We start from the raw sequence: 13511 nt of genomic DNA on the forward strand, positions 1-13511 counted from the left end.
GTCTGTGGTTTCTATGACTTTATTAAACTTCTAGTTTTCATCATCTTACATTTCCGTGTTCCATGTGCTCCATCTGGCTGCTGCACCGACGCCCGTTTGTGCCACATATCTAATCAGTGCATTTTTAGGGCTCCCACCTATCAGGAAGGTAGATGTTCCATTCTCATGGGTTTACAGCCCAGAAAGAAGGAGACCATGCATTTAGCTCACTCCACTGTAGTTTATGCAGATACTGAAGCAGCCAAAAGTTTCCCTTCTCCAATAGACAACAATGAATAAAGTTAGATTCTGCAAGGCCATTTCTTCACCTCATCTTATGCTACAGGAGGACTCCCCATTCTGTCAAAAATATGAAAAATGACCAAACGGCACCCCATTCATAAATACCTATCCCTATGGTTATACGCACCACTGGTCTTCTCCACGTCATGGAAAATACATATGACCAGACACAGTCATGGCTGTGAGCAAAGAGTTGAGGGCTGCATGGAGGGGCATCTTAGGCTGCATGTGGCCCCCCGGTTGTGCACCCCTTCTGTAAGTCAGCATTTCTTTATACTTTGGAGGTTAAAACCCCATAAAGACCTGAAAGTAAGGGTATGTGTCCACGTTCAGGATTGCATCAGGATTTGGTCAGGATTTTTCATCAGTATTTGTAAGCCAAAACCAGGAGTGGAACAATTAGAGGGAAAGTATAATAGTAACATATGCTCCACTTCTGCATTTATCACCCACTCCTGGTTTTGGCTTACAAATACTGATGTAAAATCCTGACCAAATCCTGATGCAATCCTGAACGTGGACACATACCCTAAGAGTTTGCTATAATTTGATCATCTGTGGGAACCATGGCTTTCCGTGTGGCTTAGAGTTGTAGCTAACAGCTGGGGAGACACAGGTTGGACACCACAGCAGCACATAATGTATTTCACACACATACTGTATACAGCAACACACAAAAATCCCATGGCAGGGACCATACCTTACTTTACCATAAAAGAACGGTACATAAGCCTTCACCCTGGCGATGCCCAGAAGTCCAAACACGCGTGACATGCTGATCGCTCCAGATGACTGGATGATTTGAGACTATGATACATACAAACCTGAAAGCTATATATTTGCACAAACCCTAGGCACCATCTCCTTTTGTTCAGCATTTCTCACACTGGGATCAGTAACTGCGCAAGAGGAATTCAATGAAGAGCGTTTACCTGGAGTGGAACAGAAGTCCTTCCAAAAGGCGTCTAATACCTGGAAGCCGCATCCCCAAAAGTATGGTGGGTCACAAGGAACGGTCAAGAGTTTTGGAGAATCCTATGAGCTGAATAAGATGAAAGACGTTTTGCAGTCCAGAAATATCACCTTTGCACTAATGCAGGCAGGAAATCATAAGCAACTGATGAGGTGAGTAATATTTAACTTACTGTAATATTTCACAACAATGAATGGGAAGTCTACGCAGAGTATGCACACTACAATGAATGGAAGTGCACGTAAAGTATGGGCACTACAATGAATGGGAAGACTACGCATAGTGTGGACACTACAATGAACGGGAAGTCTACGCAAAGTGTGCACACTACAATGAACGGGAAGTCTACGCATAGTGTGGACACTACAATGAACGGGAAGTCTACGCATAGTGTGGACACTACAATGAACGGTAAGACTATGCAAAGTGTGCACACTACAATGAACAGGAAGTCTACGCAAAGTGTGGACACTACAATGAACGGGAAATCTGCGCATAGTGTGCACACTACAATGAATGGGAAGTCTACATAAAGTGGGGACACTACAATGAACGGGAAGACTACGCATAGTGTGCACACTACAATGAACGGGAAGTCTACACAAAGTGTGGACACTACAATGAACGGGAAGACTACGCATAGTGTGCACACTACAATGAACGGGAAGTCTACATAAAGTGGGGACACTACAATGAACGGGAAGACTACGCAAAGTGTGGACACTACAATGAACGGGAAGTCTGCGCATAGTGTGCATACTACAATGAACAGAAAGTCTGCGCATAGTGTGGACACTACAATGAACAGGAAGTCTACGCAAAGTATGGACACTACAATGAATGGGAAGTCTACGCAGAGTGTGGACACTACAATGAACAGGAAGTCTACGCAAAGTGTGGACACTACAATGAATGGGAAGAGTCAGCAAACTATGGTCATATCAGTTTACACTACAATGTTAGGAAAGTGTAAGCAACCTATATCTGCACTACACGGATAGGGGGCTAAGTATCAGTGTACACTACAATATATGGAAAGTGAAAACGTATGGTCTACAGTACAATGCATAGTAAAAGTATGCAAACTGTTTTCATTTTAGGTTGTTCTGCAATATATAGCAAGTATAAAAACATCTGGAGACACAAAACATAGGTGACAAAACAAAATTTTTCATGCATAGCAATTGCAAGAATAAAATTTCCAAATACTTCATCCTGTGTAGAGCTTACAACACTATTAAAGAAGACCTATAACTTACTCCACATAACTGAGTTAAATACCTTCTAAAAATCGCTGAGTTCCCCTGAACTCTACCACTTTTTTCCATTTTGTTTAGCATCACTATTACAGAGATATTCACTTTTTTTGCTTTGTGAGACAATATGTGAAGTCTCCACTTGCAGACCAACTGAGTGTTCATTTTTTCTGGGGGAGTGCGCCTTCACCCCTCTCTCCCGCAGATGGTGCCAATCACAGCTCAGCAGTGTCAGAGACTTCTAGATCTGCTGCTGAGTTACGATTGGCAGATTCTGGGAGGGAAGGGTGAAAGCGCACAGCACCAGAAAAGACTCTGAAGAAATGCATAGTTGATCTGCAAGCAGAGTTTTCACATGTGTTCCAATAGCAATTAATATGGATATATTTTCAATGGAGCAATGAAGCACAAAACAGAAAAAGGTGGCATAAATCAGGGAAGTTCAGGGATTCTTGGAAGGTGTTTAACTAAAATTATTTGAACAAACAGATCATTTCTAACTATTCAGGACTGCCTATAGACTATAATCATCTGGCCTCCACTTCATGCAATGACGGTCTAAAATGTCACTGCAGTGTAATAAGGTTGCACAAGATTGTGTATTTGTGGGTGCAGGTAGCTGGCTGTCAAGCACAGCCAGACTCCCCACAGAGAATATAATCCTGGTTTATTACATCCATGTTTACTTTTTCAATCTTTGTATACATGGTGCAAAATCAGTGTACACAGATTAGGAAGCACTGACAGTGCTTCATCCTCCGGACCCAGCAGTCATGTGATTCCTGGGTGCAGGAAGGGAACAGCAGCTGACGGGTCTTTGAAGACGGTAAGCTCTGCTATGCAGGTAGCTGAAATTCCTTGGTAATTGGAGCATAAAGACAAGCCCCAGTTACAGAAGAATAATGTATTAATATGTTAGAATGCACCCCTTAAAAAGGTCTTTGAAGACATCATAAGGGGAAGTGTGTGTGAAGTTAATGATTAAAGGGAACCTGTCAACCCCCCCCCCCCCCCCCCCCCCGGCGTTTGTAACTAAAAGAGCCATCTTATGCAGCACTAATGCTGCATTCTGACAAGGTGGCTCTTTTAGTTGCGGTCCCTGCCAACGCTGCAATAATCGCTTTTGTAATATGCCCCTCATACCTTGAAATCGCCAGGGAGGCAGGTCTTTCCCCCCTAACACAGATGCACCACAGCCATCACTCAGGGCCTCTGCGCGCCAGGCGCTGCCTCCTCCTCCTTCATTAGCATCCCCGGCGCCTGCGCTGTATGTTCGGAAGGCAGCGCAACTGCGCATGCTCGGAAAAAAAAAATTAAGGCGCAGGGGACGCTAATGAAGGACGAGGAGGTGGCGCCCGGCGGGCAGAGGCCATGAGTGACGGCTGTGGTGCGTCTGTGTTAGGGAAAAAAGACCTGCCCCCGTGGCGATTTCACGGTATGAGGGGCATATTATAAAAGCGATTATTGCAGCGTTGGCAGGGATCAGAACTAATAGAACCACCTTGTCAGAATGCAGCATTAGTGCTGCACAACGTGGCTCTTTTAGTTACAAACGCCGGGGTGGGGGGGTGACAGGTTCCCTTTAAAAAAAATTAAAGAAAAAGACAGTGGCAGTCTAAGTTGTAGTTTGTGAACAGTGCCTCTGTAGAAAAAAATCTTTATCCAATACATAAAAATATAATTTTATGAAATGGTGAGCACAATTTAAAATATTTAGTGGTCCAGATAATGGACACTTATTTCCTATTTTTCCTTTACATTTTAACCCGATATCAGCAAAAAAAAATATAAAACTGGCATAAAAAATTAAGCCAAATGTATAGTGAAAACAGAGGCACAAACTAGTAAATATCCTAATGAGAACAATTTTTAGAGCTGATAAAAATGCATGTATCATAAGACCCAAAATTGTGACTAGTCAGAACTGGGGTAAAATGTGCCAGTTTTGAACTGGTTAAGTAGAACAGGAGTTGTAGATGATGCAATAAATATATTTAATAGTCAGAATTTGTCAGTGGTATTGTCCATCTTTCATCATCATTTACTTTTGTAATATATTACTTATTTCTATTGATTCCGAGTTACATCCTGTATTATACTCCAGAGCTGTACTCACTATTCTGCTGGTGCAGTAACTGTGTACATACATCATATTACTGATCCTGTACTGATCCTGGGTAACATCCGGTATTATACCCCAGAGCTGCACTCACTATTCTGCTGGTGCAGTCACTGTGTACATACATTACTGATCCTGAGTTACATCCTGTATTATACTCCAGAGCTGCACTCACTATTCTGTTGGTGCAGTCACTGTGTACATACATTACATTACTGATCCTGTACTGATCCTGAGTTACATCCTGTATTATACTCCAGAGCTGCACTCACTATTCTGCTGGTGCAATCACTGTGTATATACATTACTGATCCTGTACTGATCCTCAGTTACCCCCTGTATTATACCCCAGAGCTGCACTCACTATTCTGCTGATGCAGTCACTGTGTACATACATTATATTACTGATCCTCAGTTACATCCTGTATTATACTCCAGAGCTGCACTCACTAAGCGTTATACATACATGTGCCTGAACTGCTTAGTTTGTTGCATCACTATGTTGGGGTAATAAAACGAGGTGTTTTTATGAATGAACAAAGCATATTTTATTAGGCTGCTGTGTTGTGAGGTTCCGGTTACTCCTCCTGGTAATGTACAAATAAATTACCGTAATAACGGAATGTTAAAATCCCCCTTGTTAATACTGTGTGCCCCCCCCCCCCCCCCATATGGCCAACACTGCTTAGTCAGAGCTAATAGTATGTGGATACACAACGTGATGACAAGTTCTTATTTTCTGGATATTTATAAATACAGTTTAGGACTCTGGTTTAATAAGAACAGATCTTTATCCACAGAGTGTTACAGTCTATGACATTACATGCTCTTCGGTAGACTCCGCTCATTATGTGCCCCATGGGGACGGTGGGGAAGCACTTACTATCCCTTGATAGTGACTAATATGTGGATATGTATTGTTTTATTAATTGTAATGGCCTCATAGGTTCAGAGCATGGTCTCCCTGAAGTAACGGAGATGGGTAATAGTTATGAAAGCCTCATCACACATTTCCATCATTCTACTATTATACATGTTACACCAGCAATAGCAGCTAGATGACTCCGGCTGGGTAATATAAATGTGCATTTGGCAATGAAAGATCTAGAATTGAAAGTGTAAGATTAATTTAAATTTTTATTTAATAAATCAATAATACACAAAAATATGCAACTTTGTAATAGATCTTAGAACAGAAGTCCGCTTCTTTCTCTGCCAGGATTGATCATTCATTTTTAACTTCTCAGTTCACAAGTAAAATCTGTATTCAGTGAAGAAAGATGATTTTTACATTAGGGAGATGGGAGATGATAGTTGGCGCTGATGAGATTCTATGTAGATGGGAGTGAAGTTCAGAGCTAGAGGCAGAGCTCCCCCCTTCACATCCCCCTCCCGTCTACATAGAATATTATCAGCAGCGACTCATGTTCTATGTAGATAGGATAGGGATGTGAAGGGTTAAGCTCTACCTCCGAACTTCACTCCCATCTACATAGAATCTCATCAGCACCAACTGTCATGTCCTATCTCAGTAATGTAAAAATCAGTCTCCTCTGAATACATAGTTTACCCATGAATTGGAAATTTGGAAAATGAATGATCAGCCCAGGAGGCAAAAGAAGCAGACTTTCCTCATAAAAATTTATTACAAAGTTGCTATATTTTCATGTGTACTATTAGTTTAAGAAATAGAAATTAAACACGATTTTTCATTTAATCTTGTGTCTTATAGGTGAAAATTAGTATTGAAAAATGGTTACAAAATTTAAACGGTGTAGAAGTTATAAATGCAAAAATAAGTACCGGACATAATAAAAAAAAGTTTGCCCGAGTTTAAAAGTTTTATTTAAACTTTTTTTTTTCTTTAAAAAGTTGAGTGAGAATATTATATTGGTGAAATCCGAGACCATGATTGCTAAGATTTATTTGCTTCAAGACTGACAACATTCCTTGCAGATTGTTTTGGCGATAAATGACTAATTGGCTATTTTCTTACAAGGATAGGTTTCGCCAGCGCAGATAGGAGGTGGATTGTATCTTTCCATTCAGAAAATCAGTGGTGATCTGCCGATACAGACTTCACCAATGAGATCTTCTCACTGGATTTCTCCCTTTAAAAGGAATTTTAAGGTGAAATTTTCCGACTAATAAAATGACATATTAAAATGTTGCAAATCTGCAAATGTGCTGCGTGTTGAGGCATCCAATAGAAGACGCTTTTCCTACAACTTTGACGATGGCCATGTCTATGGTTCAATACTGAACACGTAAAATTGTCATATTTGTTGCTATAAGGACAAACCCAGAATTAGATTAATCCTACAGTAGAATGTTTCGCAGCGTATGCTTACTATAAAATTATTTCAGATCCTATAAAACATTTCGCTATAGACAGTACCTCTATCTGGCAGAAGAAGTGGTGTCCTCTGTGCCATGGGATGACCTTCACCATAGGAGTACCGTAATTCTTAAACTATTTCTGCAAGCTGAGAAGGATTTGCAGGGGGGCCTAAGCCTTTTTTAGTATGAGGGGCACATAGCTATTAATAATGGCAATGCTAGCTACTGTGTAAGAGAAATTCTGCACAAGGAGAAAAGTTTGCAAAAGCGAAAGATACCATCATGTATAGCAATACCATGGCTGGTCAACAGGCCTGACCTAAACTGAACTGAGACATATTCCGCATTGCCTCCAACTACTTACTGCTCTCCTAAGCCTCCTCTGGGCTGATCTCCATTCTCTCTGTCACGCTAACACTTCTCGCAGTCTCAGTATCCTCTCACCCTCCCACTCTGGTGTGGGCTACGGAGGCCTCATTGCTCCCAAACTTTCTCAACAATCCTGCTTAATACTAAGCACTGAAGGCAGGGGGCGACATATCTACAAAACAAAGTGCAGCAGATAATGTCGTAAAAAATTCATTTACAGTGATATCCCTTTAATATGCAGAGTATCAAATGTTCTGGCTTAAGAGAGTCTCAGAAAAGTAAGAATTAGGCCAGGGTCACACTTGCGAGTTCAATGCGAGAAACTCGCGTTGAGTCTCTCGCATCCAGTCCCGGCACTGCCGCCGACACTCAGGACCCGAGAAATACATGCAGCCGCACACTCTGGTCCCGAGAGTCTGCCATCCCTATAATCAGGAACCCTATAACATGTTCAGCTTCCCTGTAGTAACAGCACACGGGAAATAGTGTATGGGGCCTCCAAGTCGCAAGTCTAAACTTTGGCTTAAGCCAGTTTCACACACGGTTCACGTATGGTCCAAGATGGGTTCACCGGCAGCGGACCTAGTGACCCAAACTCAACAACCACATAGATATAATTAAGGCTCCGGAGTTTAGGTCAAAATCCACTTCGACCATTAATGTCGGATATGTGAAACCTGCCCAACAGTTTGGAGAGAGAGCCCAAAATTGAAATCTCACTTAAAGTGACATGTTACTGGCGGAGAGTGGCACCTCAAGCAGAAAAAAGGTGCGCTGTATAACATCTACACCGGAAGAGAATAGCTATGGGCAAAACAACAATGAAGTCACTAGACAAGGCCTTCAAAATCAAAGAACATTTCACTGGAGAAAGACATGACTCGTATATAGTTTGGTCTTTTCTGTAGTAACATATGGATGCGAAACCTGGACCACAAAGAAACAAGACAGAAGAATTATCTACACCTTTGAAATCTCATGGATGACAAGAAGAAGAAACAAATCAATTTTGGAACAAATCAAGCCAGACATGTCACTAGAAGCAGGGATCACCAAGGTACGATTTGTTTACTTTGGACACATCATACAAAAGAAAGCAATCACTGGAGAAGATCATGATGAGAATAGAAGGAACAAGACAAAGAAGAAGACCAGCTACCCAATGGCTTGATACAACCAAGATAACGCCAGAAAAGACTAGCCAGGCTTGCACAAGATCGACCTTCCTACAGATTGTTCATCCAAGTTGCCTGGGTGGAAAGTCCACATTATGTCATCACAACCATATCATTACGAGGCTATTTACTTGAAGAAATGCAAAGTTCGATTCCTACAAAGTAAAATTCATATAAATCGACATATACGATATTCACAAACCTCATTAAAATCTATAGAAGCAAACAGATGCACAGATTCTGCACCAAATCAGAATGTCAACATCTAATTAGAAGTGTTGAACCAAATAAGAAAAAAGTTACCGTATTTAGCTTTGTCTTGTAAATGCCCTATGTTACAGATGCAGGTCCCAGCAAGTCGAGAGGCAGACAAAAACCTACAACTCAGTTCACTGATTTGTATGGGAGACGGAGTCATGAAATTTGCCAAGAAAGCACGGTTTTTGGAACTCCAATAAAAATGAATTTTAAATTCCATAATTTCATTTTTCTCTAGCTAGGAGGGTGTACTTATCACTTTTAAATAACACTAATTTAGGGTACGTATTAAGACAAAAAAAAAAAATTATAAAGTATAAGGGCATGGAAGCAAGGCAAAACCCTACTCCTCACCCCTTTTCCTCAGAGTTTACTATCTTTTTGGGGGGTTTATTCAAATGGAGCACAACTTATAGCACAAATTAAATAACTTAATTTTACATATAACAATAAAAAAATATGCTTTTTATTTTAAATACATTATTTATCCAAATGAACATTGTTTCTTAAAATTTTTTGGCCCCAACTCATCAAGACTAGCACAAACAACTCCACTCTTGATGGGCAGGCGTGTTGGAGCCAGAGACCCCCGATGAAAACCAATAAGTTTTGAAAACAAAGCAGTTTTATTTAGGCCTCTTTCACACTTCAATGCTTCATAAATGTGTTCTATCAGTTGTTTTTTTTGTTTTTGTTTTTTCCAACACTGATGACAAAAATGGACGCACAGATCAAACACTGACACAGTTTTTTCCCACATATGTGTTTAAACACAGATGTGTGAACAAGGCCTAAAAGCATGAAATACCAAAAAGACAAAACTGCAGCTGTAAATCAAGATTATAACAAATAATACTAAGACGCCACTCAAAAGCACAAGTAATTTAGCCTATTGGTGCAGAAAATCTGCAACATCGAAACCTTACCAAATACTCATCATAGTGGCACAATTGAAAAATGTACTTGGGCTACAAATAACGCTACCAAATAACGGAGATAGAGAGAATAAAACTCTTCTTTAATAGAGCTACGCATCTACGAGCTGCTCCAGCTCCTCCAGCTCCTTCCTCAGGCATAACTTCTTTTCTACGAAACGCATAGCTCTATTACAGAAATATTTTATTCTCTCTGTCATTTGGTAACACTATTTGTATTTTTTTCAATTGTGCTACTAGTTCTATCCTGGACCCCTATCATCCGAGATCCAGAGGGCACAGCTGCGGCCATTAGAAAGCGTAACCCGTGTCTGCACAAGCACAGCTGCGGCCATTAGAAAGCGTAACCCGTGTCTGCACAAGCACAGCTGTGGCCATTAGAAAGCGTAACCCGTGTCTGCACAACAGTTTCAGGTGAGCAACTGCACTCACCCATGTCTGCTATAGCCCTACTGATCCGCACAAGGAGCGCTTTCCTCTTTTCCCCCCCTATGTTACAGAATTGCAATGTAGTGATAAAACTGTGAGGCTACACTGTGTTTCTGTAGGACATTCAGTTCTTTGTCACGTACCTATAGACTCCAAGGAGTGAGAAACTAGCGCATGCTGCAATTTATTTTTTTTCCCACTTGCAGATTTGGCCAGAGGAGAAAAAAAAAGTGCTCTTCTGTGCTGCTCCATTGAATAACATTGATGCGGTCTGTTTTTTCCATGGACCGAAAATAGTCACATGGACGATCCCTAAATAGTGTAGTCAAGAACGATAATAGGTATTTTAACCGATCAACGATGATCAAACGTGCAGATGCCGATGGAAGCCGAACGCCAGAACGTCCTCTGTCAATCAAACAATACATGGCTACTATCCTAATGAACAGCTCATCATCCGACAGTATTGCATGAAGTCAACATATAGGGGTACAAGTGAGGAGCCCCCCACTCGCTCCACATAATATTTATAGAAAAAGGGCTAAACAGATGACACAGCCCCATCCCCAGCCAAGCCTGCAGTCATTCACAAAAACTGAGCTCATTCATGATACAAATATGGAAACTGGAGCACAATATTAAACAATGTGTCACACAAGGTGCATTGGAATATAATAGCAAACACTCCTGTGCCCCCAGGCATATATTATGCAACAGATCTGCACTGACTCATTAGCACAGTGCCCCCTGGTGGGTAGGGCGTTCAGTACAGGAGACCTGTGCCCTAGTTCCTCTCTCCAGCACAGGAGGCCTCACTGCTTTCTGCAGAGTCACAGCTCCCTCCCTCCATCGCATCACTGCTGTGCCGGCTTCCCACGTGCACTGCAGGCAATGAATGGCCGGCTCTCCCTCCAGCATGCTCTATGTGTATGCGGCCATGTCACCTCCTGCTGCTTTACCTGCTGATCTGGATAGCAGGGTGCTGCTGAGACATTGTGCCTTTTCTGGTGGATGATGGGCTGCTGCAGCTGCTGAAGGGGTCTGGTTGTTCCTGGATGCTGGTCCTGGAAAGGGAGGGAGGTATAGGAGGAGGAGAGCGGCTGGATGACAGAAGCTGGGTCCTCCTCCTGCATCCAAAACTCTGATCATCCTCCTGTAAGGGAATGAGAGGACACGCCTCTGCCTGCTGGGTATACTAGTCCCTTGCAGCAAGGCCATGGCAGCTGTGCACTAAGTCCATGCATTGCCTGCTCTTGACTGATATTAGAAAAGCACCAAAATCTGACCCTGATGTACCAGAGAAAAGGGGGTAATCAATAAAAGTGAATTGCTAAATATTGTCCATCTGTTTCTGGGAAAGTTGGGTAACAACCAATATAACAAGCTCCCAAAAGGGCGCAGTCAGATGAACATATAAATAGAGATCGGAACGCAGTGCACGGACCGGCCGGCAGCTCGCCTACAGGAACGTGACATCTGCATAGAAATACATGAAGCTGTCACTCTCTGGTAGAGAGAACCGCCGACCGGTCTGTGCACAGCATTCTGATCTCACTCTGATTTATACAGCCGTCTGACTGAACCCTTAGGGTGCGTGTCCACGGTCCGTAATGACGGCGCTTTGGACGGAGCGGAAAACCCGCTCTGCCAAAAGCACCGCCCCCTTCTGTACGCACGGTTATTCCGGATGAAGTTGGCGCGCCCTCACGTAAGGGCAATGGGGTACTCGGAACCGGGTCCCTCGGATCTTGATGGGGATGTCACGGTGGCCTGACCCGATCCGTGGCCCTTTGAGGGGCGTCCAATAAAAGGAGTTTCTATGGGAATAGTGTTCGTGACGCCACCTGTGGTATTCGGTCAGGGTGACCGATGCTGCTTAGGGGTCCGCTGGTGATGTGATGGCAGCTAGATGGTATACCTTCCCACAGGTGAAGTGTATCCCCAGGGCTTCCCAGAGTGCAGGTGGTGGATGATGTGAGGCGCAGTGAATAACGAGGACACAAGGTTGCAGTCTCTTTAACTTTACTGAAGGCTTCAGCATCCACAGTCCAGGGTACAGACCACAGGGTAGGCAGAGTCCGGCCGGTCAGAAGGCAAATCCAGAGTCCCCTTATCCAGGTGGAAATCAGTAACCTTCCTCTAGCGCCTGGGTGTTGTAGTACCTCCCTGCTGTGCGTCTCGGTAAGGTCCTCACAACTGCTGAAGATGTTATGTCTTTCTCTCTCTGTCCCCCTGATGGATAGGATATGACAAAACCTGTATGACTGATGGCCTGAGGCTTTTTACAGGGACTCTAGCATGCCCCAGCCCCCACAAGTTGCCACCGTGCCTCCTGGGTATGAGGTCGGGCAGCCAATGTGCAATTAACTGCCCTGCCAGTCTCTGAAGTAAAGCGTAGAGATCCTTACTCCCTTGGTGTTCTGGCTACCAGATTCTGCGCCTCAGAAGGAGGCAGCCTTTTGCAGGGCAGAACTCCTTCTGGATTCCTCTCCTTGTGCTATGACTTCGTTTCTCACTCACTACAAGACAATTCCCTTCTGATGTCTCTTCCTTAGGATGCTGCCGCACATGGGGCAGGCTGTTGTGAATCCGCTTTTTGGGCTCCCCTGGTGGTTGCTGGTCGTACTGGTGACTTGTGTGTGCTTTGCTGTCTCAGGTCACCTGTTCCCATCAGTGTTTGGGAGTTTCCTATTTAGCCTTGCTCTCCAGTCATTTCCTTGCCGGTCATCATTGTAACCAGAGCCTTCGGTTGCATGTTCCTGCTACTAGTCTGCTGATCAGCTAAGTGGACTTTGTCCTTTTGTTTTGTATCTTTTGTCCAGTTTGCAGTTTTGTTATTCTCTGTAGCTGGAAGCTCTTGCGGGCTGAAATTGCCACTCCTGTGTCATGAGTTGACACAGGAGTCTTAAAGTAATTTCAGGATGGTTTTTTGAAAGGGTTTTCAGTTGACCGTGAAGTCCTCTTTTGTATCCTTCTGCTATCTAGTAAGTGGACCTCACTTTGCTAAATCTACTTTCATCCTGTGTATGTCTTTTCCTCTTACCTCACCGTCATTACATGTGGGGGGCTGCTATCATCTTTTGGGGTATTTCACTAGAGGTAAGCCAGGTCTGTTCCTTCCTCTACCAGGCGTAGTTAGTCCTCCGGCTGGCGCGTGGCATCTAGGAAGTCGTAGGTATGCTCCCTGGCCACTATTAGTTGTGTGGTAGATTTAGCTCACGGTCAGCTCGAGATTCCATCACCCAGAGCTCGTCCGTTATTTTTGTGTTCTGATGTTTCCCTGCCATTGGGAATCATGACAGTATGACCGGCCCGTGTTAAAGTTATTGGCAGAAGAAAGGAGAGAAAAAAGAAGTCTGTAGACTTTTTTTTTTT

The 13511-nt window shown here is 43.1% G+C and overlaps 1 protein-coding gene across 7 annotated transcripts in view; it reads right to left on the reverse strand.

The window, feature by feature from the left end:
• The window catches only part of ACOT7 (acyl-CoA thioesterase 7), a 218064-nt gene extending 206810 nt beyond the window's left edge, over positions 1–11254 (reverse strand). The window contains exons 1-2 of one of the 7 annotated variants that reach the window (XM_077250330.1): positions 11096–11246; positions 1215–1324 (exon numbers count right to left, since the gene is read on the reverse strand). In XM_077250330.1, coding sequence (XP_077106445.1) covers positions 1215–1267 — 53 coding nt within the window. In that variant the 5' untranslated portion in view covers positions 1268–1324; positions 11096–11246. Of the gene's footprint in view, positions 1–1214; positions 1325–7334; positions 7419–11095 lie in introns of those variants that run through there. The other 6 variants (XM_077250332.1, XM_077250331.1, XM_077250333.1 and 3 more) reach the window with 6 other exon arrangements.
• Between the last annotated feature and the right edge of the window lie 2257 nt (positions 11255–13511).

Source organism: Ranitomeya variabilis, chromosome 4 (assembly GCF_051348905.1).
Source record: "Ranitomeya variabilis isolate aRanVar5 chromosome 4, aRanVar5.hap1, whole genome shotgun sequence".
In the NCBI taxonomy this organism is placed as follows: domain Eukaryota; kingdom Metazoa; phylum Chordata; class Amphibia; order Anura; family Dendrobatidae; genus Ranitomeya; species Ranitomeya variabilis.